The sequence below is a fragment of the Cavia porcellus genome, unplaced genomic scaffold, assembly GCF_034190915.1.
Source record: "Cavia porcellus strain 051 isolate PalLab524CR breed Dunkin Hartley unplaced genomic scaffold, mCavPor4.1 scaffold_31, whole genome shotgun sequence".
Lineage (NCBI taxonomy): Eukaryota > Metazoa > Chordata > Mammalia > Rodentia > Caviidae > Cavia > Cavia porcellus.
The window spans coordinates 31,751,175-31,778,988 of NW_026947514.1; the positions used below are offsets into that span (position 1 = coordinate 31,751,175).

The window sequence follows — 27,814 nt, forward strand, 5'->3', positions numbered from 1 at the left end:
GTTTTAAGGCTATTTATGCATTAGTACATTTGTTAGTTTAATTTAGTCATTCTACCATGTATTTTTTTCAAAACACTAGATGTACTTGATACATACAATTTACCTTTGTCAACATATTTTTTTTTAAAGCAGTGAGGAATGTTGAAGTTATTGAGGTTATCTCGGCTCAATAAATGGGGGTGGCTGCTTCAAGAAGGATGGTGTACATGGACAGACAAAGTACAGATGGGTATATTTTGAAGGTAGATGTAACTGGATTTGCGGGTGGAACAGATGTGATGATTCAAAAAGGGAAACAAAAAGGGCCGGAAGGGCCCTCTAGATTTGGGGTTTGGTGGAGTGGACACTAAGTTCGTGAGGAAAAAGCATATTAACTCAGAGAGGGAAGATGGAAAGCAGTTGCAGATGAAGCCGAGACCTCACCCAGTTCCCCTCTTCTGGCTGGGTGCCTCCATCCCCCTCAATGACAATACTACAGATCTTGTCTCTACAGAACTGGAGGAAGGCTGCCACCCCACCAGGGGGCACCCAGGAGGTGACACCGCCCAAAAGATCAAGCCAAGGCCAGCCTGCCAGACACTGCATCCTTGGGTAGCCTCTTCTCTTCCTCTACCTTGCTTCCCTCCCACTCTCTCCTGGGTAAATTTGCCCTTAAGAAGCTCCCCACTCTAGGATCCCTGGCTCAGAAACCCAACATCAGCAACACCTCAGTAATGATAGCAAATTGGCAGCTGGTCATAGGAGTCTAGGAAAGAAGAGCCAGAGATACAAATGTGAGAGTCACCGAGCATGCAGTGAAAGCCATGAGACTCAAAATCACAGGGAGAAAAGGTAAAGCTGGTGACACAGGATCCAGGATAGGAGCACAGGCCATCCCACAAGAGAGGCAGAACAACAGGGGAGCCTGAGCGCCACTTCAAGGAGCTAAAGGAGTATAAAACAAAGCACTAGTTACAGTTACTAGTTACTAGTTACGGTTACTAGTTATCCTCTGAGTCATTTGATAAAACAAACATCAATGTGTTCTGCAGCTGGAGGATGCAATGAGACCACCCAATGGGGACAACGGCTCAGCCCCTGGAGATGCTGTTTTGTTGGACACTGCTCTTGCAAATGTGTGTCCTGAAGTCTGGATGTTGAGAAGTTAATTCCCAATGCAGCAGAGTTCAGAGGTGGAACTTTAACAAGTGATTAGGTCTCACAGATACACTACTCTCTTTACCACAAGAGTAGATTAGCCACTGGGAAGTGGGATCCTCTTGCTCTTGCCCTCTCTGGCCCTTCTGCTTTCTATCATGGGATGATATAGTGCAAAGCCCTCACCAGATGCCTGCGCCATACCCTTGAACTATCCCAAATGAATTTCTGATCCTTATAAATTATCCAGTTTCAGGTGTCTTGTTATAGCAGCAGAGAACAAACTATGACATAAACAGAAGGCTAATAAGATTCTCTTTGGATATATGTCAGCTCTCTCCTTCCCCAGAACATAAAGCAATGCACAGAAATGGAATATCATTTATCCTTCCTGCAGACTAATGGTGGGGCATGGGCTGTCATTGTCATCCAGCTGGGAACTCACTACACACAGGCAACAGAGCCTGTTTACCTCCAAGGCTCCAGGACCAAGCCCAGGGACCAGGAATGGGACATGCCAGGATTTGCAATATCCATTTGTTGAATGAGTTCACATTCCCTTCTTTTCTTCTTCCCTTTGCCAGAAGAAACTCAACACCAAACCTGCAGTGACTAAGGGAAAATTCAAAACTGCAGGCTGTAAGCCTAAGGCCCCAACAGTGTGTCCTGGGAAGGTCCAGGTAGGCAAAGTGGATCTGAGGAACTCATCAGGCTGCCTCTTCCCTCCACCAGCCTGCAAGACCTTGCTCATGAGACAACTAGGTGAAGCCTTCAGGCCTGGCAGCTGCAGAATCAAGCTGCTCCCAGTTGCTATTCACACCAGAGATGAGATTCAGGAGGCATCTGGCCAGCCCCTTGGTGGAAAGTCAGTATGAAAGGGGGTAGGTATTTCACAGTCTATGTGCTCGAAAGAGCCCTCAAGCTATCTAGGATCTTAGTTGCAGGCTACTAAGTGTGGGCCTCACACCTAATGACTCAGGGCTCTCTTAGGAGCCAAAAGGTCACAGTACCCTAAGAAATCCAGTGCTGAGGAGTCCAGAGCAGGGCTCCTTGTCCGAATGGCACCTGAATGGTGAACTTGCTTAGAGAATGGGTGGATTTAACAGGATATGGCAATGCACACTTATAATACCAAGGTATGTCTGGGAGGCTGTGGCAGGTAGATTGCAAATTTGAACCCAGCCTGGGCAACTCAGCATACATACATACATATGTTCATATGTGCATACATAAATACATGAGCTAGGGATATAGGTCAGTGCAAAGACCCGAGTTCTTCCAGTACCAAAAAAAAGGGGGGGGGGTAAAATTCATCGAGTCTCCTCCACCACCGGGCTTGTCCCTGTGCTGTGCCTTCTCCCCCGCACTCTCCTCACCTCCTTTGCCCCAGACTTTGCCTCACCACACATTCCAAACTGCTCCCTCTGACCTTCCAGGCCAGCACCAAGTCCTGGGATGACGATCTCTCCATGGATGAGGCTTTACTGTCCTCAGGGAATTATTTTATTGGCTTCCCCCAGACTGTAAAACCCAGGGTGGCAGCAACTGTGTCAGGCATCGTATTCTCAGCTGGGTCTGGCACAGAGCAGAAGCTCCTTGGAAGTGTGCTGCAGAATGTTGGATTGGCCTGGGAGGACAGAGTGAGGACACTGGGTATGGCAGACGGCTGGAAGACAGCAAGAAGGTATTGGGATGCACGATCTGCCTGCAGAACTTATTGCTAACAGCCCAAGAGCTGCCTACTACCAGTGAGTGGCTAATTCACAAATCCATAAAACTTACATCAAGCAGGTGGTTAACAGGGACGGAGCCAGCATGACACTACTCACACTTTTGTGTTCATTCACTGGTCAAGTGCATAGAGCCAAGAAAGAGTTTCTCCCAGAGATCATCAGGGCCTCTGGGCTTTGGTGGGGCTCGCTGGCACTTACCCTGTCTATGGGGTGTGCATGTAATCCTATCTGTCCCTTCCAGAGGCTCTGGGTCTTGCTCTGTGAACTCTTAAACTATACACACAGTAATAGGCTAGGCCGTCCCCAGAAACAAAATGCACCTACATCTCCCCAGAGATTAATAGGTTACAGCAGGCACCCACCTTCTCCTTAAGATGCACTGTGTGCTTTCCACCCCGCTCTAGGGGTATGCGTGGTATCTGTGTTAGGAAGATGATTTAGTCCAGATGATCACATTAATTTAATATTGGACGACCTTTATTCAGTTACCCAGTGTGTAATTAAAATACAGCTTTTGAAAAATCAACTCCTGGTACAGTTCCACTGATTTTCCTAGAGCCAAGAGCAGGGCTGCCATCTTTCCCAACTGTGACTGAAGACTTTCCCAACTGTGACTGATATTCAGTGTCAAACTGGTCACAGCCAAGGCCCAGTTTCATAGTCACAAGCTGAATGACTTGGGCTTACATGAAGTTTAATAGCCCGGTTTCTTCTATATGTCTATAAAGTATAAATCATCACAGGCATGTTATAATAGTATATGTACTTGGTACTTCTAGGCCTTGGATATTTGTAAATATTTATATGAAAGTGATCATTGCTGCAGCTAAAATAATAATCACTGTCATTTTATGAAGTGGAAAATGTTCAGGGTATATGTGGAAAGCAGAATAATCTACCACTTGGCTGGCATTTGTGCTGGACTCAATAGATCTTAATGTTGTCCCCCAGCCAAAAGAAAATGATAAGGACATGAGCAAGGGATTTGTTGATGGGCTTGATTTAAGCATTTCATATCTACATCTGTGAAAACATGGCAGTGTGTGTGTGTATGTGTGTGTGTGTGTGTGTGTGTGTGTGTGTTGGCCTAATAAAGCCAAGGGGCAGGGAATAGGGTCTGCACTGATACAGGCAGAAAGAGGGGTGAGTGAAGATTTTCATTTTAGAGAACACTGCATGCTGCCTCCACTCTGACCTCAACTATCTTCATCCAGCATCCGACATTCATTAACAGAGTATCTGTCTCATGCCAGTAGTCCTTGGAGACATCCCTGACAACTCTGGAAAAGTCTACAATACCATGTTGTTCAGCATATATTATTCCTATCAAAACCTGAAAAATAATATTCATCACTTTTAAAAGGAGGATTAAGAAAAACAGTAACTCAAAACTGTTAGACTACTCTTCAAACCATTTTTAAATGAACAGGTGATGTGTGACAGTCCACACTATAACACACTGCAGACTGCCAGTGTCACACACTCCCAGAATGTTAGCCATGCAGTGTGCTCAAGGTTTTCACACAACACTCAACAACAAAACTTCTCCTGGTCATCTCACCCTGGGTATTTATTTAAATGTTTTCTAAACATGTCAGAGCTGTAGCTCTGTGTTTTTGTTTTGTTTTGTTTTGTTTTAAATTCAGATTGCACATGTCTGTGTGAACTTCTAGAATTGAAATTCACCACAATATACTTGCACACTATAGACAAAAGCAGGCCACATATGTTCAGCGAGTAGTGTCAGCAAGGTGTCTGTGCACAATTGCTTAAAAACTCCTGAATGTTCAACATTAAAATAAAAATCTTACTATCCTTCCTTGCAGCTTCTGAGTTTGTTTAACCAAAGACTATTCTGCTACTGCACGGAGAGCTGATAATGTCTGCAATGCAAATCAGGACTTTCTCAACACTTTACAGAAAGACATTAAAAATGAGATAAAAATTAGATAATTCAAGTAGCACAGACACCAAGAATACCTGTCCCACAAATTGAGGCTCCTTTCGAATGTGTCTGGGAAGGAGCTGTCCTATTAGTGAATAGTGTGACAACCACTGCCTTCCTTGCTCGGATGCAGCTCATTTAAGTCTAAGGGGGGTGCGCTTCCAGCAAAGCCTAACTGGCAGCACTGCTCCAGACTAGGATGCCTGTTCACGCAGGGCACCCTTCTAGAGGCGAGGCACTGCCAATAAGCAACTCACAGATCATGGTGAGAATGCCAGGGTGAGCAGTAAGACACAACAAAGGGTGAAAGGCTGAAGGAGGGAGAGGATGGTTATTCTTATCTGCTGCTTGCTCGAGGAAAATGTCTGAGAAGGACACACGTGGGCAAAGGCCTGAAGGAAGCTAACTAACAAGTGAGCCATGCAGTTTTTGAGGGAGAGAACACGCCCTCCAGAGGGAAGGGCAAGGGCAAGGGCCCTCAGGAGGTAACATGCCTGCACCCAGGGAGCTTGGAAAATGGCGAGAAGGCCAGAGTGGTGGAAGCTCCAGTCAGAATACAGTGGACTTGGAAGCCACTGCAAAATGTGAAGCAGAGGGGAGCAGAGCTGATGCATATTATAAAGCACCCCCAGCCAGATGTGGTGGTGCACGCCTGTAATTCCTACACTCTGCAAGGCTGAGGCAGGAGGATGGCAAGTTCAATGCCAGCCTGGGACACTTAGCAACTTAGTGAGATGCTGTGTCGAAACAAAACAAAACAAAAATTCTTTTTTAAATGACTAAGGATGTTGCTTTACAAAATAAATGAAAAGTGAACCCAGCTGCTGTGCCGGTGACAGTGCAAGGAGCAGAGAGGTGACCAGTATAGCAGTGATCTCAGTAACTCTGTTAAGGCACTGATGCAGGGGAGAGCAAAAGTGGGAAGATTCTAGATTTATCTCAAACGTAGAGTCACTAGGATGGACTGACCGACAGCGATGGGTGTGAGTGATGGGAAGGGTCAAAGGCGAACTTGAAGGAGCCCAGCCGTGGCCACCCTGAAGGGCATCACGTAGGACTTCACGCTGAAGGCTCCTGGGGGCAGCAGGTGCAGGGAGGGGCTTTCTCTGAACTTCCCTTATCTATCTGGACACAGAGCCTCCAAAGACTGTTCAATTGTCCTCAACTCTTTTAAAAATCTCATCAAACAGTGGGATCAAACTCGTATCTCCAAAGAGGGACTGGAGGTTGACACCAAACCAGACTGAATGTCTCAGGTGCTGGCCAGTCATCCTTCCCAGGAATCATTTACTCTTCCCTGAGAGGCCTGCCCTCTGCCCTCTCCTCTACAAAGAGGATCTATAAGTTCCTAGATCACCCTGGATAGGGGGTATTCACTTTTCTTGCCCATAAATATGTCATAAATTTGAGTGTCTTGTTGTTAATCAGCCTGCTGTCAATTTATTTCACAGATTCGCCCTCAGGATAGAGGGAAAGTTTTCCAGCCCCTCCAGTTCCGGCCATGTAAGTGGAACCTTGTCAGGCTGCAGCTGAGAGGCCATGGGCCTGACTAGCCCAGGAACAATGGTAAGATTCCATACCAGGTTAGTACCCTGGATCTTTACCCAGGGATTTGGTGAAGCAAGCATGGTTAAGTCTTTCCTGGTCTTTTTTCGTGCCAAATTCAGATTCGCAGGAGAAAACACTCCTGTGAACCAGTCTTTGGGTAGAGGAACTTTGGTGTTGCAGGTGTGTGAGTTCTGCTAATCCCTGCCTGCCCAGAAATGGTCACTGTTTCCTTCTCTCTCGTGTCAGGTGTCATCAATGGAGATTCACAGGCAGGAGCACAGACAGACACTCTACGAGCCAGTTGTTCACAGGCAGGTGAGCTCCTGGTTCTCACCAGACTGACATCATTTTAGGCCAGTTTTGCTGTGGGTCCCCTGGACAAAAACTGGATGTGGTTCTCCTTCTGTCTTGTTTTTTGTGTCCTGAAAGCTCAGTGTTTGCCAGTGAGAACACTCACTGTGGTCTCTGCCAGCCCAAGACAGAAGTCAGCTTGTGTCAAGCAGATGGTTGAATAGGCAGAGAGCCCAAGACATGAGGTGGCAGGTGGCACTCTCTGCTCTCGGGGGGACGGTCTTAGTAAGAAGTGTGAGCCCACAGAGGGCTTTTGTCACTTCAAACTTGTGCTAGGTTAGTGCTAGGAAATGCCTAGCTGAACATCACTGGTGCAGTGTCCCAGATTAGGGGGTCTGTAAAGAGTGACCACATACACACACACACACACACACACACACACACACACACACACACACACACACAAAAGAGTGACCCCACATTGGAGGGGAGACGGGAGATGCTGTTTTCACAGATGCACCCCGGAGCACCTGTAGCAGTAAAGGCCTTTGCTTTCCTAATCTAGCTCTGATTGAGGGTGAACTTTTTTTCATGGGGGCTTCATCTTGTCCACTGAGTTTAGTAATTGCCATTTTCATTCCATGATTTTCTAAACCAGGAAAGTTATTTCCAGATCCCTCTATGAGACTACTTAGTGGTTTGAGTCACTTCTAGAATAAATAAATTGGTTATATTTTGAAACAGTTTTTTAGAACACTTGTATGCTAAACTTGTCTTATTGGTACCTTTGGGAAGATCATATTGAAACAGACTGTAACAGTTGGTCTTTAGACTCCTTTAGTGACACTGAAAAGCAGAAATCAGATATAGAAAAAAATTAAAAATAATTTAAACCAACCCTTTCTCTGCCTACTCCCCATCTTTGCTCTCCAGAAGATATTTTAGATCTCTGGGCTTCCCTCCTCCAAATCCAACTCCATTTCTTCAGTAAACATCAAATGCCTTCATCCCATGGGAGAAGCATTGTAAGAATTGGCTCAAATTAGGCCTCTTGGCTTTGAGGTACCCATTTAATAATGATTCTTTCCCTCCCACGGATACCTGTAGTTTTCCTGTTAGTTTGAGACTTTGCTTTTTAGCTTTTTAATGTATTTGTCTTGAGCCCTGCTTGGTCTGACTTTCTGCTTGTTAAGGGTAGGTGATACCAAGAGTAACCAACAGGGACACTGTCTACATCTTTATTCGTCCTGGTTGTGTTGGGAGGAGCTCTGGCTGGTAGAAAGCTGCATGTTTTTTCTCCTTCTTTGGAAGCATCTCATGCATCTGTGTTGAAAGCCCCAAAAGGCGTATTAGTTTTGATCTGCAGTTACTCATAAGATAGACCTTTGCTTGAAAACTTTGGTCTATTCAGAGAATGACCGTAACTTTTTAAAAGACCTTCCCTTATAAGCAAACATGGAACTCTAGACACAAGAAAGAAAACAATTAATTAAAGTATTTCAAAGAAGAACAGCTATAAATCTAGCATGCATCATAGTGGGAAATCTCCCTAATATAAAAGAGCAATTTGAAGACACTACAGTTGGATGACTGGTGGTCTTCACCCCGTTGATACCAAGAAGACTACAACCAAATTCTTTGGGGAATTAGAAATAATGGTCCTTGTTTTACAATTTGAGTCTTTACAAAAACTGGAATGTGCCTTTGGCAGGAATTCAAAATGGCTGGATGGTGACCCATTCCTGTAGTCCCAGCACCACGAGAGGCTGAAGTAGGAAGACCACAAGTTTGACCCTATCCTAGACAATTTAGCAACTTAGCAAGACATCTCAAAATAAAACATAAAAATAAAATTTTAAAAGGACTGGAGATGTAGCTCAGTGGGAAGGACCTGGGTTCAATCCCCAGAACAACAAAAAGTCTACCTGTCCTTTCCAATCTCTAAATTTCACCTATTTATCTCAAAATACTCACAGAAATTGTGAAGAAAAAAAAGTTTCAACAATGGAAACAGACCTACCTTACACTTAAGAAAAAAGAAGAAAAATATAAACAATGAACATGCAGCCCAAAAGCTTTTTGGTGAAATCTGCTATTATTTCCTTGTGCCTTTGAGATGTAAATCTTAGACCTAGTTTTACCAGAGAATCATCCCATTTGCAAACTTTAGGGAGATAACAGAGGGAGAGGAGAAAGAAGAGGGATGGGAAGAAGTGGGATGGGCAAGGTAAAAGGAACTATTTGGAAATTGACAAATGAAACAATCTTAAAAGATCAGGTTTTGGGTTTTTTGTTGTGGTGGTGGTTGTTTATTTTACTAATACTAGCAAAATCCTTTGACGATATGAACAAGTAATCTTAATTTGTCCCATTTGCAAAAATGCATAATTTCTATCCAATTGTCCTTACAAACAAGTTTTATATTGTTGTGTCTGTCTCATGGCTAAAATTTTTATTTTATTTATTTAGTCTTTTTGAGACAAGGTCTCACTATGCAGTTCAGGTTGGCCTTGAGCTCACTTTGTAGCCCAGGATGGTCTCAAAGTTGTAACAATCCTCCTGCCTCAGCCTCCCAAATGCTGGGATTACAGGTGTGCACCACCACGCCCGGCTCATGGCAAAAATTTTTAAAGGAAAACTATGAGCTCTTTCTTTGTGTTCACGTTTGAGTGGGCTTCTGTATGTATACATATCTATATATCTGTATCCTCTGTCCATGAAATATAAAAATACCTTCAAATAATTCAACTCAAATTGGCTTAGAGATACACGAGTGCTCACGTGAATTAAATATACTTAAAACTGCTAGAAACATAGATTCTAACCCATATACTTTTCAAATTTACATAAGTAGGGTAAGGTAAATTGGAGAGGGTTGTTTTTTGTTTTGTTTTGTTTTTTTTGAGGGGGTGCTGGGAAAGAAACTCATGACCTTGGTTATGCCAAGCAGGCACTTAACGGTTGCTGAGCTACACCCCCAGCCAACATCTGGTAGCCACAAACTACTGGGTTTTTTTTGTTTTTTGTTTTTTGGCTTTTTTTGGTACTGGGGATCAAACTCTCCACCCTGCACTTGCCAGGCAGGCGCTTACACCACTGAACTAAATCCCCGGCCTGTAAATCTGGTTATTTCAATATTGTTGCTGTCTTCTGGATTATCAGCAATATTCATATGTTTAACAGTTTCTTGTTCAGGTAATAACTAACACACATTATATACAAGATGTTAATAGAAAAATAAAAATTTGGATATTAGTTGAATACATAGATTACTTCTAAATAAAATGAAATATTGGAACATTAATTGGTAAGCATAAATTTTATATTTATCTACTCTTGAATTTTTTTCCAGTATTAAGGATTGAACTTAGCACCTTCACACTGAGCCACAGCCCCAGACCTTACAGAACTTTTTATTTTGAGGACTAGGGATTTAGCTCAGTGGTGTAAGTGCCTGCCTGGGAAACATGAGGTCATGAGTTTGCTCCCCAGTACCCTCCGCGCACACACACACACACACACACACACACACACACACACAATTTAGATTTTTTTTTTTTGGTATCAGGAATCGAACTCACTACCTCACGCTTGCAAGGCAGGCACTTATGCCACTGAGCTAAATCTCCAGCCCCTCAAAATTTAGATTGTTAATAAACATGAAAAAATTGTTCTGCAAGGAAGTATTTACTTCTAGAAATTATGAAATGCATATCTATAAAATGTTGGAATATAAGAGTTGAATTTTTTTTACTTCCTAGATTTTCATTGGAAATTAGTTACTTAGACCATAAATAATCTTAAAATCCTGATATATAATTAAAAGTACTAGAATTTGGCCTTTTCTCCAACATTACAAAATTTTCTTATAGTAAAAGGTTTTTTTTCTTGTTATTTTTAAATTTTTATTTATTTATTTTGAGACAAGGTCTTACTAAGTCACCCAAGCTGGCCTTGAATTTGCAATCATTTTGCCTTAGCCTTCCAAGTAGCTGTTATTACAGGTGTGGGCTACCACATCTGGCTTTCTTTCACTTTTTGAGTCATTTGTCTAAAAAAAAAAAAAAAAAAAAAACAAAAACGTATTTTGCCAAAATAATTTTTTGTGCTTCATGTTGTCTTTCCTGATGTCTTTATATTTGGAAAAACAAAAACAAACAAACTAAAGCAAACCTGAGGAGTCCTTTCCACTAAGTATTTTCTACAATTATGTATAAGGTATTTGACCTTAAAGTTTTCAGTTTTTACTGGTTAAATCAATGATGCACATACCTGTGATCACATTTAATCAAGTATTTTAAAACTTTTTGACATTTTCAACAAATTCACAAAATGAGATTGTTAACTCCTTTTTTAATCACTACATATTTGTGATATATAATGAGTACACACATTGTGGGGAGTTGGTACCTATACAGTTCACATCACATCTGAGTCCTTTTTAGATCCCTGTCCCCTTCCCTTCCCTTTCTCTCCATCCCTAGATCCCCTTCCCATCTGCAAAGGGTCCACCTCTCTGTTTTTCTATCCAAAATTAAATTCTAAGTTGTCTTGTTGCTCTTGAACTAACTTTGCCATTTTCCTGAAAAGTTCAAGTGAAATGTCTCTCACCTTACAAAAGACTTAGTAAACTAATTAGGATAATTTGATATGTTGAGTTATATGGGAAGCCTTGTCAAATAATAAGTGTACTATACTTTCTTTACATTTATTAATGTTACTGATATGATAACAAAAACACTGAAATATTACCTGAGATTCCTAGAAATGCAATTGTTCAGTCATAATTTGGATTATGTTAAAATGTATGCCATCAGCTACAGCTCTTCCTCAAGAACATTCACAGAAAATATTCTGACGAGTCTCTGGAATACTAGGTTTCCAGTAACTTTGAAATTACTATCATTGGACTTGGTAAGAATTTCCAGAACCCTAACATGAAACCAAACTTAAAATTGCTAACCCAACATCAAGCTGAACACGAATTTATTATAAACTAAACTAATGAAGGATTATATCATTTTTGACATTTTTGTTTGAAACATTATTGGTTGTTTTTTATGTTTTGTTTTCCAGACTTAAGGAAATTTGCTTTCTTTTAAACTACCTATAACTTACAACAATTAAATAAAGAATACTTTTACTAACAGACTCAAAAATTAATTTTTTCTCCCTATCTGATCTCTCCAGAATTGTAAAACCATCAATGAGTAATCTTGTTTTATGTCCATATATTTATTTACGTAACTTCAGTAAGAATCTGTTCTATTTGTATCAACCCAAAATTGGAAATACCAGTTGTATTACCAAGCTTTGACTGCAGTGCCATCTTCTCTGATATGAGCAACTTTACAGAACTAAAGTTGACTCTATGGGGCAAAGAAAGTTATTTGGAGATAGTATTCTACTGGTCCTATTCCTTGAATACACCATCCACATGGTTGACTTACGGGTAAATGAGTTTCCTAGCAGGCTCAGGAAACTCAGGATAGTTTGGAACCTCAGAAAAAAAGAAAATCACCCAATCTATAGATATTACAGGCAAAATTTGATGATGAGTCCCTGGTTTGGTTTACTAGCCCTGTAGGCACTTAAAACTCCAATCTGGATTTCAGCAAAGCTGTCTTAAAAACAATTTCTATTGTCAATTGTTAGTCTTTGTTCCATTTATGTAAACAATCAAGTGGAGTTTAATGAAATTAAGCTTATTTTGAAAATAAATGAGTCTTACTTTATCTTTGATAGAAATGCGTGTGACTGTAGAGAGAAAAATTACCTTTCGGACAACAATTATAGTACACCTGTTATTAAATTTTAGCTTTCTCCAACAAGTTACATGTTTTAAAAAAAAATCCTGGCTCATTGTTTTTGAGATTTTGTTACTTACTTGTAAATTTGTAGGATACTTGATTCTTCTGATTTCTACCAATATTGGGCGACATGCTTCCAAACTAACCAATTTCCTCCCCCTTCTCTCTTGGAATTACTACAATTAAAACTGCTCTTCCTCAAAGCCCTGCAAGGGGAAGCCTAACCATCTGACACAGGCTTCAGAGAAACCACAACTTACACATACAGACGACCTTTAAGCCCACTTGTGTACAAACTGTTCAGAATGTTCATTGGGATGCCAGATGCAAATGGCAAACTGGGACATCTTGCTGGATTGCCACTGTTTGCCCCTCGCCCCAACTAGTGACCTCGAGCCCAGCATCTAGAAACCTCCTCAACTACCTACCCTCCAGACTCAGAAACTACTTTATGTTCTAAGCCCTTAACATTGACTTCTCTTCTCTTTCCTTAGAAATATCTCTTACTAAACACCTATCTGCTTGCCCCACACAGCGACGTAACTTTGGTGGGAGTCCACCTGCACAAGACCTCCTGAGATGAGACACACCTATTTAATTGCACTGACCCAGTCCCAAGTCTCTTAGCACTCAGCTACTAATCTGATTTTTCTCTCTATAGCCACCAACTCAACTTTTAGTGTATGAAACTTCCAGGCAAGTTTCAGATGAGAAATGGAGGAGTTTCGCAAATGCCACCCAAGATGTGACACTTTAGACTTCAAATTAAGGACAGTTGTCAACAGCAAATGCAGGGAGAAGCTTTTTCAAAACTCCCTTTATCTGCCTAGAGACAGAGCCTCCAAAAGAAGCTGCAGTGTTAGGACTCTTAACTGGGTCTCATCAACCAGGGAAGACTGAACCAGCATTGCAGGAAGGACTAGAAGCTAAATACTGCGGCATGCCCATGTTTTTTCCTGGGCAGTTTTCCTGGGAGTCCATTCATCTTCCCAGAAATCATTTACTCTTCCTAACGTTCCCTGCTTCTCCCCTTTCCTTCTCCTATGACGAGGTATCAAGCTTCTAGATCTCACTGGATATTGAGATATTTTTCTTTTATGTGATTCCCCAAGCATGGAATAAGTTAGAATATCTTTTCTCCCATGAATCTGCCTCCCATTGGTGTACTTTGTGCCTCCAGAAGGTAGAGAGAAGATTTTTCATCCTCTGTAACTCCAAGTTTTGGCACACTGCAAAGGTGGAGCTGTCATCTATGAGTTGTGGAAAACTAGAGGGTAAATAATTTTGGTAAGGACGGTGGGGAAAGATCTGAGATTTTAGTTTTGGTTTTAGTTTTGATATTTATTAGACATCCACATTCAGACACTAAATAAGAAGTCGGATATGTTAGCCTGGGTACAGTATTTATAGACACAGATTGAGATAACTTTGTATTTTAACCACAAAATCGGTGGGATTTAAACCATAAAATCAGATGAGGTCAGTAAAGGAATAAATATAGCAAGATCTAAGGGCTGAGCCCTGAGGAACTCCAACATTTTGAGGAGGCAGGCATGAAAAGCACCCAAGAGATGAGGAGAAACTCAGAGAGGAGGAGGAACCAGAAAAAGAGGTTAAAAGAGAACAGAGAGAGTGAAGTCACAGAAACTGAGGAAAATGGCTCACGAGGGACACTGTCATCAGCTGTGTCAAATGCTCCTGAACACCCTGGTACACTGAGGACTGAGCAGTGGCCATGAAAGTAACCAGTCAAAAGTCACTGACAATTGTTTCAGGGAAGCAGTGGAGACAAAAGTCTGATTGGTGTGGGTTAAAGAGAAGCAGGAAGAGATCAGGAAGTGTAAGTGTAGACTGAAGGTTTTGCCATCAAGGGAAGTAGAAAATGAAGCAATCACAAGAAGATGACGAGGGAGAAATTACAGAGTGTTGACATCAAGGAAGTGATGGGGGGCGGTCAGTGATATAGAAGGTAGGAAGGCAGCTGCTCCATTAATGGCCTGAAATAAGCACAAGGAGACAAGATCTAGAGCAAAAGCAGAGGTGTGTGGCTTGGGGAGACACAATGGCATTGACCCGCAGTGGCAGCACCAGTTGGGGAGATATCGGGTAGATTCTGAGATGTAATGGCAGCTTCAGAAATTCTGTTCCCTTTCCTATACTTCCTGTGAAAGAGGAGGCACAGTCATGACCCGAGAGTGAGGAAGAACATGATGTGTTGGAGGTCTGAGGAAAGAAAGAGTGGCTGGTCTTCCAGAGCAATGGTGGGCGTGTGGACAGGAGAAAGAATGCAACTGTCAGGCAGTGCTTTGGAGAAACAGGAATAAGTCTCCAGTAAGAGCAGTCAAAATGGTTTCCTTGATGAGCATCACAGCTGGAAACAGGATAAGACTCAGAGATGGACAGACACTTCTGGTCACTGGGAGCCTTCTAGGATGACAGTAGCTACATTACCCGACTTGGTCAGCTCAGTTTGGGGCTTGATTTGTTGGTTGATCCTATTCATTGTAGTATCTCCCACTTCTGATTAAGTGGTTACCTAGGAGCATTTCACACCTATCAATGAAAGGTGCCTTTGCTTTTTACAGGGGCCAGCACACTTCTCAAAGCGAACAAAATTTGCCCAGTTCCCTGGTTTTATAAATAAAAAAACTTTTATTTACTTTCTAACACTCCCATATTGTCTGTGGCTATTTTTGCATTCTAATGGCAGCAGTTAATAAATGCAACAGAAACTCGATAAGCCACAAAATATGAACTATTTACTCTCTGGTCCTTTCCAGAAAAGGCATGGAGACCTCTGTGTTACAGAGGTGGTTCTCCAACTTTAGGATACATCAGAATTACCCCAAGAACTCAATAAAGACAGATTGCTGGGCCCCACTCCCAGACTTTCTGATTAAAGAGGTCTGGGGTGGAGTCCAAGTTTACATTTCTTAATGAATTCCTTAGGTGATCTGACACTGCTGGCCCGGGGACCACACTTTGAGAACCGCTGATTTTGGAAAGCCCTGAATGTGTCAACACTGGCCTATTGTGCTCACATAATCAGGATCTACTCCTGCCTGTTGTAAACTAGAGCTTTCCCAGTCTAATTTTAGGTTTAAATACAGAAAGAGATAAAAGACATACAAGATTCTAAATAGGCAAGTGATGAACCAAGGTGAAAAGGGGACACAAACCTCACGTCATCCCCAAGTGTCTTGATAGCCAGGGATTCTCACCGGTGGCTGCACTGAGTTCACTTCTGAGCAGCTATGGAAAGGGACTGTTACTCATCTTTGTTTCAGGAAAGTATCAGGGGCTCCAAACTCAGCAAAGTCAGATCCACACATGTTTCCCACCACTTGCATTAAAGTTGATGCTACTCCCACAAGTACATTGGGGCTTTTTGCTACTCAGTTACTCCCAGATGGTCAGGTTAAGAAAGAAAGAAAGAAAGAAAGAAAGAAGTCCCGGAATGATTGGTTAATATAAGTTTCCAGTAAGCAATAAATATATTTTTATCATACGTGTATCCCATGAGCGATTTGGGATATGTTTACACTAAAAAAAAAATGTATTGTTTATCTGAAATTCAGATTTAACTAGATGCCCCATATTTTATCTGGCAGCCCTAACTTTAAGGATTCCCAAAGCATCCAATTATATTTTGCTTTGTTTGGTCTTTCTAGGAAGGTATCAAGAGAACAAAATTCACATAGATAAGCACACAGAGCATTGTGTATGGAGAGAAATCCACTGTGCTTCTGTCCTCTGGGGATACCTGCAGTCTAATAGAAAGGAAAGAGATGCAGAAATGATTTTTGTTACCTATCAAGCCAACTCTGCCAGTGGAATTACACAATCAAGATGCCAGAGGTTTCAAAGCCCCGCAGAGTTGTGTGCCCTACATAGACAGTTTTTGGCTCCCCTTTGGGACTTTTTACACTCTTCCTTCATCATCAAAGTGTTCACCATCCACGCCTCCATAAGCCAGACCTTAGTCACCCCTCCTTCAATCTTCTAATTTGATGCTTCCAATTTTCCAATGAATTGAAAGTCATAGGCTTTTTCAAACGGAATTTAAAGCTGAATTTACAAATGAACAGGCCTGGATACTTCCTAGTGAAAGAAGTAAAATTCTGGCTATTCTTCTGAAGCAGAGAGTGGTCAGACACAATGAGCATACAGACACACTGCAGCACAGGCAGGATGATGGCCATGAGGAGGAAGGGAACGAGGCTTTTGCACCATGAGGCTCCTTGCCTTCCTTGTAAGCAAGCTTGATGGCTAGGGCTCCAGAAACCATCTTTTGACCTTGAGAAGCAAGCCACAGTTTATGGATGATGGCACAGAAAGATAGAAGAACCCAAGTCCCCAATGATTTTGGTGGAGCCACCTTACCAGCCATGGGCTGTCTACATCTGGAATTCCTTTATGTGAATTATGTATAATTATGCCTCAACCATGGTTGAGTATCTGTTAATGGCAGCCAGATAGCATTTCTAAATGCCACAGGCTCGGGGTATATTAAAATATAAAGAAACACCACAACAAGGGTACCAAAATTGTGGTAAATGTTAAATACACACACTTGACAAATGAATGTTTTTCCATACACAAAAATAAGTTCAATATAATTGTGTTATTTACTTGTTTCAACCCTGAACATGGTGACTGTATACATGGTCCTTATTTAGAAACCTAAAACATTTAACTAGAAATGCAAGGTTAAACCACAATGAGCTTATCTATTTTTTTGAGCTTATCTATTAAAATACTAAAAATAAATAAAATAAATTTTTAAAAAATAATGACAACATCCAAAGCGAGGAAGGATGCAGAACAGCTAGAGCCTTCATCATGCATTGATGGTGTGGACCCAAAAATGGTATAGTGGCTCTGGAAAAGAGTAGCAGTATCTTTTCATATAGTTAGACATAACACTTAGTATGTAGCCCTGCAATCCAACTCCAGATACTGACTCAAAGGAAATTAAAACTTGTGTTCATGCAACACCTGTACATGAATGTTTCTAACAGTTTTACTCACATTCATCAAAATTTAGCACCAAGTTAGGTGTGGTGACTCATGCCTGTAATCCCAGCATTCTGGGAGGCTGAGGCAGGAGGACTGCAAACTCAAGCCCAGCTTGGGCACCTTAGCCACTTAGCAGGACTGTCTCAAAATAAAAATGAGCTGAGCATATAGCTCAGTTGAACAGTCCTGGGTTCAAACGGAAATGACCCTTTCCCTCTTTTTGATTTCAGGACATGAACAGCATTGATTAAAACTCCTTTAGGACTTCTAAGACCAACATCTTTATTTCATAAGTGTTGGTTGTGTTTGTCAGGTACCTTCATTGTAACTTGTGTAATGTTTATGAATATCTGTATCTTATGGCTTTCATAAATGTCTAGTTGATATTCAAAAACCTATTTCTGTGTCTTGAAGGGTGGGGGAAACCCAACTAAATGACGATTTGAGAAAGGCATATTCATTCCAGATGTAACATGTGTGGGAAAATATTGTTGCAATGAAAATCTTGATATTTTACTGTAACAAGGAATCATTCGTTTATCAAAGCTAACTTATACAGCTAATAAATCTTTGCCGCAGTATTATTTTCTAACTTTTTACTATTGTACATTGTGTGTTTTCTCACATGGGTTATTTACTTTAATCTCTGCTATTTTAAGTCTCTTTAAGTAATTGATCCTTCAAAGCTGGTCACTATAATACTCTTCAGGGAGATTCTGATACTAACTTCTTGGCACTTTATTCTCTATGTATAATTGCAAATGAAGAACATTTTGGGGGGCCATTTAAAAACTGGAAATGATCCAAATGTTCTTCAAAGGGTGAATACACAAGCCATGATATATTTATAACATAGTTTATTACTTAGCAAGAAAAAGGAACAAACTATTGATACATGCAACATGGATGAACTCAAATGCGTTATAACACAATCTAACTCTATTTATGTGGTATTCTTCTGTTGAAAGTAAAACTAGAGAGAAAGAAGCAGACAACAGGTTGTCAGGGAATAAATAGGTTAACTACAAAAAGCAACATGAAAGAATTGGGCTGGGGAGCAGTGATGGAACTGCTCTCTATATAGATTGTGGTAGTTCTACAAGCTAGTGTATTTGTCAAAACTCATAGATCTAGGAGCTGGGATGTAGCTTGTGGTACAGTGCTTGCCAAACATGTCCGAGCCCCTGGGTTCAACTGCAAGCACCACACATACACACACACACGAAGTTTAAATGAGTGGGCCTTTGAAAAAATAGGGTTGAACATGTACTGTCCACCTCTACCTCCAGGCACTGCCTAAATGCCGCTCAAAAATCTAATATAGTGGTAGGCGGAGAGGATTCTCCATCCAAACCCTGCACACATTTTAATACCAGCCACTGCCTGGCACTCCTAAAATGCAGAACAATAGCTATATTGTATGCAGCTCCATAACGGCCACTGCATAAACATTAGCAACAAGTTCCATGGTGACTCCCTGCTACTGGCCCTTGCAGCTGCCCGACTCCCAGGACTTGAGGATGTGCCCAGGGTAACATGGAGTCTGGATGCTGTTCAATGTGTCAGTCTCAAATCTATAGCTCAAAACAGTCTCAGGCCTTGGAAACTCCCTGGTAATAGCGCACTGCACAGACCCACTCCCTGCAAAGCCCCATTTCAGGCTACCCGTGATGACTTCCCAGGGAACAGTGTACCCTAAAGTTTTGAATGTCCAGGGTTAATCCTTAAGAGTCAGGCCATGGAAAATCCATCTGCTCAGGAGGGACTCCGACCAGGGGCACGTTTGACTTGACACCTCCTCGGCACAAACACAGTCTGTCTCTCCTGACCTTATGCAGCTGCTAAGCCTGGTTTATTAAAAATGGAGTATCCAAAGCTTATTGCAATAGGGATATTTTTGTCAACCAAAAAAAAAAACCCTTCAAACATAAATCATTTAAGCCACCTTCCACATTAGCTAGCATAAAATAAACAGAGCCTGTCTTGTAGGCAAAAAGTGACAGTGCCTTTGCCAGCTCAAACCTCCTGACTCGACATCAACTACTAGGTGCTCCAAACAGAGTAACAATCTGCACAAAAAGGTTCCTCCCAACTGTTTTTTCCAACTCACCTGTGCAGGCACCTTGAATCCTGGTGTAATGTGCTAGTAAAGCCATGTGGTACAACTGGAAAATACAAGGACTTTGTAACTAGCTTTGGATTCAAGGGCCTTGAACATTATTTTTTAATTCTCTGAACCTAGGTTTGTTCATTCAAGGTGAGAATTATAACCTTTGCAAGACTACTGAAATAATGTGAGAATCTATGTAAACTACATAACACAGGACTTGGTTCATAAAACATCTCATCACATGAAGTCTTTTTTCCCCCTAATTTCCTATAGTTGGCAGTTGCTCCACACAAACCTAAAACCATAAGCTCACACAAAAAGCAAGGGATCAGTGTCTCCAGGTTAAGAACATGCATCAAAGGAATGGATGACAAGTGAACAGAGAAACTGAAAATCAGTCTCCAACAGTGTCTTTGTGACTAATTATCAAGGAACTCCTCTCATCGAAAGCATTAAGCCCAGAGACCTCTGCCCTACATTCCCATCTTAATTCACACCCAGTTAGAATTGTATGCACCCCAAAGAACAATGAAAAAAAATTAAATGGCCAATGTCCATAAAAATACAGACTTTTAAAAGTGTGTCAGTGGCTCCTACCTCCTGGGGTGCCCTGGGAAAATGCCCTGCTATTTTCGGGAAAAATCCAAGATCATTTCCCAATGGAAAATAACTTTTCTCAAAAACATAAAACTGAACATTCACTCAAGATATAGTCACAGTTCTGAAAATCCTTGCCAGAAGCCACGCTCTGGGCTGTGAACTGCCTCCTGCCCTGGCCAAGCTTTCCACCTAAATACCTCAGGGGGAACCTCACAGGTAGCACTGGATTCTCTCCACCTGTGAAATCAGAGCGCAGCCCTCAGAGGAAATGCATTTGCTTAAAGAAGGTTACCGCAGACAGGGAAGGGCTTAGTCAAGTTCCTGCTCTCAGATGCAGTGTGCTCCACGTGCAGATGTCAAAGCGCTGTTTCACTCACCAAGGTAAAGTCACATAGCATGTGGTGCAGACATTCACTGTGATTCGGGGATGCTGGAAACACAGATTGATGACACGAGGCTGGTTGGTGTGATTCACAACAGATGATTATTCAGCACTTAGTACAATGGAGGATTGAGATTTAAACGTCACTGTCGTTTGAGTTCTTTTGAATAGTTGGAAATATGGGCCTCCTGTCCCCAAGAAGTCCTCTCTGGCCTAGTGGGCAAAGAGATAAATGGACAGTGAACAAGCCAGCTGTCCCCATGGAGGGCTTCATTCAGCAGAGAGGCACAAAGCACTAGGCAGCTATGCAGGAAGAAAGGGAGGGGATTTCAAAAAAAGAATTGGGAGAGTAGAATTCTCCCAAATAAGTTTCCCAAGCACATATGTACATTTGCATGAACACACACACACACACACACACACACACACACACACACACACACCTCTATACTTCCGGTTAAAAGAGGGAAAACAACACCAGAGAAACAACTGTCCTGTACTGTTTTAAGCCCAGCATTCACCAAATTCTAATTGTACCTGGGGAGGTTAGCACAATAAGCCAAAGCTGCCTCTTCCTCCAGCCTCCAACACTAACAGGAAGAACTGGCCGAGGGCACCGGAAGGCCAGCCCAGCACCCGCAGAACCCAAGGCACCATCAGAATGAGAGACATGTCCAAAATATACATATTTTTCAAAAAAAAAAAAAACACAGGCCACAGGCCAGATGAGAACACGGAGTATGCTGAGGCCCAGGCCTGGCTGGCAGCTCCTCGAGTCTAGCCATCTCCCTTCCTTTCTTTTGTCTAAACATAGTCTGTCTGCGGCCAGAAACTATCCATGCTCCCAGCGCTCTCTAGAGCAGCAGCCCATAGCACACTGTGACCTCAGTAAAGGCTGTGAAGCATCAGGAAAGGGACCTCCCTGGGCTGGAGGGAGATGCTGTTGACCAAATATGCAGATTCATGGGCTGCTTTGTTTTTACTGATTCTGTTTGTTAACACAAGAAATGTGTGTTCCTTTTCAACAAGGAAAATAAAAATTCCCATCATACACCTACCCACAGAAAACCATTAATGCTTTGGTGTATTCTTTCCCTGCACATTTGTCATTTACAAATTAGAATTCTGCAATATAATACAGCCTTTATGAACTTTTCCATGTCAAAAATACAACCTGTTTTTATGGAGTTCATACCATAAATAACACATTCACCTACCACCATGGTCTGAATGTTTCTTTTGTCTCTCCAAAATTCATATATTGAAACTCCTACCTGCAAGATGATGGTATTAGAAGGTACAATATTTGGGAAGTGACTAGGTCATGGTGGCAGCATCCTCCCAAATGGGATTAATGCCCTCAAAAAAGAAGTTCTCATGCCTTCCGCCAGGGGAGTTTAGGGTGAAAAGAAAGGCTATCCTGAGCAACAAGTACCTTGACAGATATGAAACTGCTAGTATTTTAATGTTGGGTTTCCCAGTCTCCAGAACTGTGGCAACAAAGTTCTCTTGTTTGTAAGCACTATGGTACTGTTTAAAATACTCTATGGTATTTTGTTACAGTCACCCAAAAGTTGCAAGGTGTCCACTCTACTTAGACTCATTCTTAACCACTTGACAAGTTCACTGCAAGCATCACCCAGGCAGCAGGTTTGTATATGTACCACCAGCAGGTATCATTTCAACCAGTCAATTCTTACATTGAATAAATTTGATAAAATTGTCGTTTTTATATTTCCTGTCATATTGTCTTATAAAAATTAATTTAAGAGCCAGGGATTTAGCCCAGTGGCGTAAGCACCTGCCTGGCAAGTGGGAGGTTGTGAGTTCAATCCCCAGTACCAAAAAAAAAAAAAATTAATAATAATTTGAAAACTTGCAATTTTTGGTCATCCTATAATTAAATAATTGAACTGATAAGTGGTTAATTCTCTTTTATTTTCAATCTTATCCACCCCTATTTTTCTAAATGTTACTAAATGAGAAGGACACTGCCCTTAAAGGAAAAAAAAAAAAAAAACCATAAAAAATAGTAGCCACCTTAAATTCCAGGCCTTTGCCTGTGTCTTCTATATCCTTGGTTAAATTATAAGGTCACACAGATTTTGAAAGTATGCTCTTTCATGTAGCTCCACAGAGAGATATAGGACAAAGGGGTAGAAGCTTCATCAAGGCAGAAAGAAGAAAATAAGCAATAAGAATACAAGAGAAATAATTTCATCATCAGAGTAGAGGCAAAGATATGACACCTGAGACTCCTTTCATCAGTAAACAGTAAAGTTCACTAATTGTCGCCGTCAAGGCGATCATACAGTTCCTCAATGATATGACATTAAATGAGCCACACTACTTCCTGTGATTCTCACCCCTAGACCCTAAAGCACAACTGGCTCAAAAAGCCTCTCACTGCTTGGCATGGCGGCTCACACCTGTAATCCCAGCAGACAGGAGTCTGAGGCAGGAGGGTTGTTGCAAGTTCGAGACCAGCCTGGGTTACAAAGCGAGCTCAAGAACAGTCCAAACTACATATAGTGAGACCCTGTCTCAAAGGACAGAAAAAAAGAAAGCCTCACATCAAAGCCACCAGAAACATAAGTAACTGTGGCTCCCAGTCTCAGAAGTGACTTTCTTTACCACTTATTACATCTCTTTCCCTCTTCAACGGAGGTGGTTCAGGACCATTTCTTCATAACTATACTTGTTTTTCTCTAATGCCTCTTATTCCCTTCAGGACATTCCCCCAATAATTAATATTTCTTTGTATATCTCCAACCTCAGTCTCTTTCCCTATCATCTTTTAAAGAAAATTCTTTGATTATCACTACCACCTAATTCCATCGTTTCTGTCCAAGGCTTCATGACCAAGCTCATTGAAGTAGACCGTCTCCTCTTTGTCCTTTCTGGAAATAAGACTGTAGCTTTCACAATGCCCTGAAAGTGCTTCTGTTGACACTATTAATGGTTTCCTGGTAGTCAAATCCAGTAGATGGTGTTAGCTGCCTTGATTTAGCTTCAAGACCTCCTTAGCTTCTAGCTTCTCTTCAGTCTTCCTTTTCCTCTTTGTTCTGGTTATCTATTTGTGCAGCAAATTTTGAGGCAATGCTCACAGATTCTATGGTCAGGGATTCAGAATGTATACAGAGGAGGTGATGGTTCCGCTCCACAGAAGACTCAAAGACTGGGGATGTATTTACATCTGGAGGTGGCAATCTCCTCTGGTGTCTCTCTCATACTTGGCAGTTGATCTGGGCAGTCGCTGGAACCTCAACTGGGCTACTGGCCAGAAAACATTCACATACCTTCTCCCTGTGGTCTCAGTTCTTCAAACAATGACAACCTCAGATTTTTTTCAGGGCTCAGGGCTCCAAAGGTAAATACTCTAGGAGAACCAGTGAAAGCAGTATTCTTTCTATTACCTATACCTAAAAGTCACAGAATCACCCCCACTAGTACCCTCCGCCAGCATCAATTGCTACCATCATGAACTCTCCTTCTAGCAATCTCTAGAACATACTGTTTTTCCTCATACTTCCATATCTTTATAAATACTGTTATTTTTGCTGGAAATTCCTCTCCAACCTCTACCTTAGAAACTCCTACTCAGTGTCAAGTGGCTACACTAAGTGGGACTGCCTCTACTTTGTGAAGAACATTAGTCACTCTTCCTGTCTGTGTTGCTGTGGCATCCCTTCCCAACACTGTCACATTTCTGATACACACAGAATGGTCGCTAATATTATTATCACCCTTCTGGTCACCATCACTACACAAGTCTGCATATGAAAAAAATAGATGAGCTATTAGGAAAGACCCTCTTCATCAGGGATAACACATTACAAAGCAAACAGGGCATGATTTCTTCTAAAATTAAAAATGAGATATAGGGGAGGCATGGTGTTCTCCCTCCTTCAAGAGGAACACTGTTAATGAATCACTGCTAAATCTGGGCTGGGTTATATCTAAATGGCTCCCCAAGAAGCCAGGCACTGATAGGTGGGACTATTGGCTGGATCGTGGGTGTGTGATACTAGATTAGGCCGCTTACTGGTTTAGCATAGTTGTCAGTATGGATAATGGGAAGGCCCAACCTGGGCGTGAGCAGCAGTAATAACAGCTTGTAGCCTGGATGGAATAAAAGGGAAAGGGAGGCTTGCTGCTTCCCTACTTCCTGCATGTCCTGACATGGACTATATCTCCTCTGCCCTGCCCCTCTGTGATGCCACCCTGCTTTGAAACCAGCCAATTATGGACTGAAACCTCTACAAACTGTGTGTTAAATTAAAACTTTCCTCCTTTAACTTATAGTGCTAGGTATTTCATCCCAGCAATAAGACAATAACTAAAACAGCTATCAACACATGTAGAATAGGCACATTCCTATGCCTTACCTCATTCAGGTCAACATAACCTCATGAATTCAGTATTACCTCTCATTTTTGCATAGGAGAAAACTGAGTCTCAGTTAAGTGCTGTATACCAGGTCCTCAACTAGTGGGTGGCAGAGCCAGGCTTTCAGAGCCCATATTATTTCACTGCTTTGTCTGCCTTCTCAAATAACTGATGTTTCACCTCTCCTTGGCACTTTTCAGGACAGATAAGGAACCCCAGAAGTCACCTGCATGAGGTGAGAGTCTAGCAAAGAATCTACCAATGAAACAGAGGGAGGAAAAGTCAAATCCATAAGTGAACAACAATGAAAGAGTTGCTCAAGGACCTCTTCTTGAAGCACACGCTAGAAAAATCCATAGCTTTTCTGGAAATAGGGGCATTATTGTTCAGATAAGTTACACAATCAAGAGTAAAAGATGAATTTCACTAACAAGAAAACCCACATACATACATACATACATATACTTGACACATTAGACTATATCAAGGCAGCTGGTTTCACCTGGAGGTGGGAAGGTATGCAAAACTACATTTCTTGTAATATTTAGTTTATTTTATAAATGTATCAGTCAATCTCTGTTGCAAAGGACAGAAAATAAAACCAAACTGACATAAATCAAAAAAAGGGGATGACACTAGTTATTTATTCATGTTTAGCAAACCACTCCAAAATGTAGATGCTTAAAATGACAACTATGATTCTGGGGGCTGGCTGGACAGTTCATTAGCTGGTCCCATCTGGACTCACCATGGCAGCTGCACTCAGCTGGATGGTCCAAGAGGCTGGAAGACCAAGATGGCCTCATGGATGTATGAGTAACAACTAGAAAACCGCAATTCTCCTCCATGTGGCCTTTCCTCCTCCTGCATTTTAGGTTGACTTTCTTATATGGTCCCCTCAGGGCAGAGATCCAGGAGGATGAAGGCAGAAGCTGAAAGACCCCTCACGGCCTGGTTTCCATCACTCACACAATGTGACACTCACCACCTGCTGTAAATCAAAGCAAGTCACAAGGCTCACTCGGATTCAGAGGTGATGAAACAGGCACCACCTCTTACTGAAAAGAGCCACAATTTCATTAAATATTTTTATATTTCATAGGAAATTATTTGCTCATATAAGTGGGCAGTTCAGGGGAGCTTTAAGCAAAACTGCACACAGGTGCTCCTAATACATTATCAGGAATGTCATTCCTTTCTTGGCTTTTTTGTTAGAGTGTACCAACCTTACAGTGGCTTCCTCTTTCCTAATGGTTCCAAAGAAAAGTACTAAAACTAAGTCCATTGGCCTAGCTTAGATCTCATGACCATCCCTATCTCACGGGAGAGCATATGATGATGGCTGAACCTCGATCATACACTCACCCTGACATGGGGAAGTAGAATCAATCCACTTATGGGTACTAAGAGAGAGGGAGAGAAATACCCTAAAGAAAAGTAAAGTATCCCCAGAAAAGAAATAATAGATGCTACACACAGCAAAACAACAGATGTTTCCTACAATAGGCTTCTCAAGATAGCGACAGGGGCTAAACCACCACCACAGAATGCAATGAATTTCTCTCTCCCAATGCATCATGCAACTCTGCCAGCTGACAAGTCCCAGTTACCCAGCAGGGTAGCGTGTGCACCACTGAATAGCTTGTTACGGGTTTAAAAACAAAGATCTAAAACAAAGCCTTTTTCAATATGCACTTGCACAATTATTCAATCTGGCAAAAGATGTCTTTTCTCAGACATTTGTCAAACTGCTCCTTAAGATGCCCTACCCTAATAAGAATCAGAATGCTTTGTCTTTTAATTTAATGGTTGTACCAGATCAGATGCAAATACAACTTCCCCCTTGCCTCCCACAGCTCTATCACAGGATAACTCATAAAATCTTGAAAGTAACTGGGCCAAAACTACTTAAAGGTTGAGGGAATACAGTGAAGATCTGGACCATTAGTAATTCCCAGACTGCCGAGATGGTTGCATCCCCAAGAATATTTAGAGCATAACCTGCAGGAATTAGGCAAAACAAATAAGTGAATAAGTGAGTCACAAGTAAGTGAATGAATGAGTTGCAGAATGAATAAATGAATGAGGGAATTAACCAAAATGTTTCTCATAATTCGAGCTGTGTTTTAGCGCCAAAGCCTTTGGGTTGTGAGCAGAATTTGTCAATGGAGTGAACTGACCTCAGCTATCCAACCAGTCCCTTTGGAAACGCTTGAGCCATTAATGATCTATACCATAGCACTTCTCTTTGGATCTGGGTCTGCTATCCTTTGGATGTTGAACGTCCCTCAAAGGCATCTGTGTAAAAGGCCTGGTCTCCAGCATAGCGCGACTAGGAGGTGGTGGAGCCTTTAGTGGAGTTAGGTCACTGGAGGCTCTAGAAGAGGGTGAAGGACACTGGCCCTTCCTTTCCTTTTCCTCTTTTGTTTCCTGGCCTAGAAGTAAGCAGTCTGTTCTGCCAGATACTCTCCATCATTGCTATCCAACACCCTTCCAGGTACTCAAAGTAAATAGGTCCACCTGATCATGGACTGGGACCTCTAAAACCATGATCCAAAATCAATCCTTCTTCCCATAAATTAATTATTTCAGGTACTTTTTTATAGTGATGGAAAGCTGACTAATATAGAGCCATAATCCCAGTAAACATGACCTCAAATGCCAGAACCCCAAATGTTGCAAATCTAAAAGATAAAGATCCCTAATGTCTAAAATCCTATTTAACACAGCAAAATGGTCACTAATACCATATGTATTTGCAGTAATAAATGCTCTGGTATATAAACAACAGTCTTACAAGTATAACAGGAGCATATTTATGAAAAATAGGTCAGAAAGTGAAATGTATAA

The 27,814-nt window shown here is 41.6% G+C and overlaps 1 protein-coding gene across 6 annotated transcripts in view; it reads right to left on the reverse strand.

Annotated features, from left to right (window-relative positions):
* The window catches only part of Smoc1 (SPARC related modular calcium binding 1), a 148,234-nt gene that overhangs the window by 99,410 nt on the left and 21,010 nt on the right, over positions 1-27,814 (reverse strand). Inside the window, exon 1 of one of the 6 annotated variants that reach the window (XM_013155263.3) lies at positions 20,571-20,751. The exons of the other annotated variants lie outside the window; for them this stretch is intronic. Within the exon in view, the coding sequence (XP_013010717.1) occupies positions 20,571-20,591 (21 nt within the window). The 5' untranslated portion in view covers positions 20,592-20,751. Of the gene's footprint in view, positions 1-20,570; positions 20,752-27,814 lie in introns of those variants that run through there. 6 annotated transcript variants of the gene reach the window in all.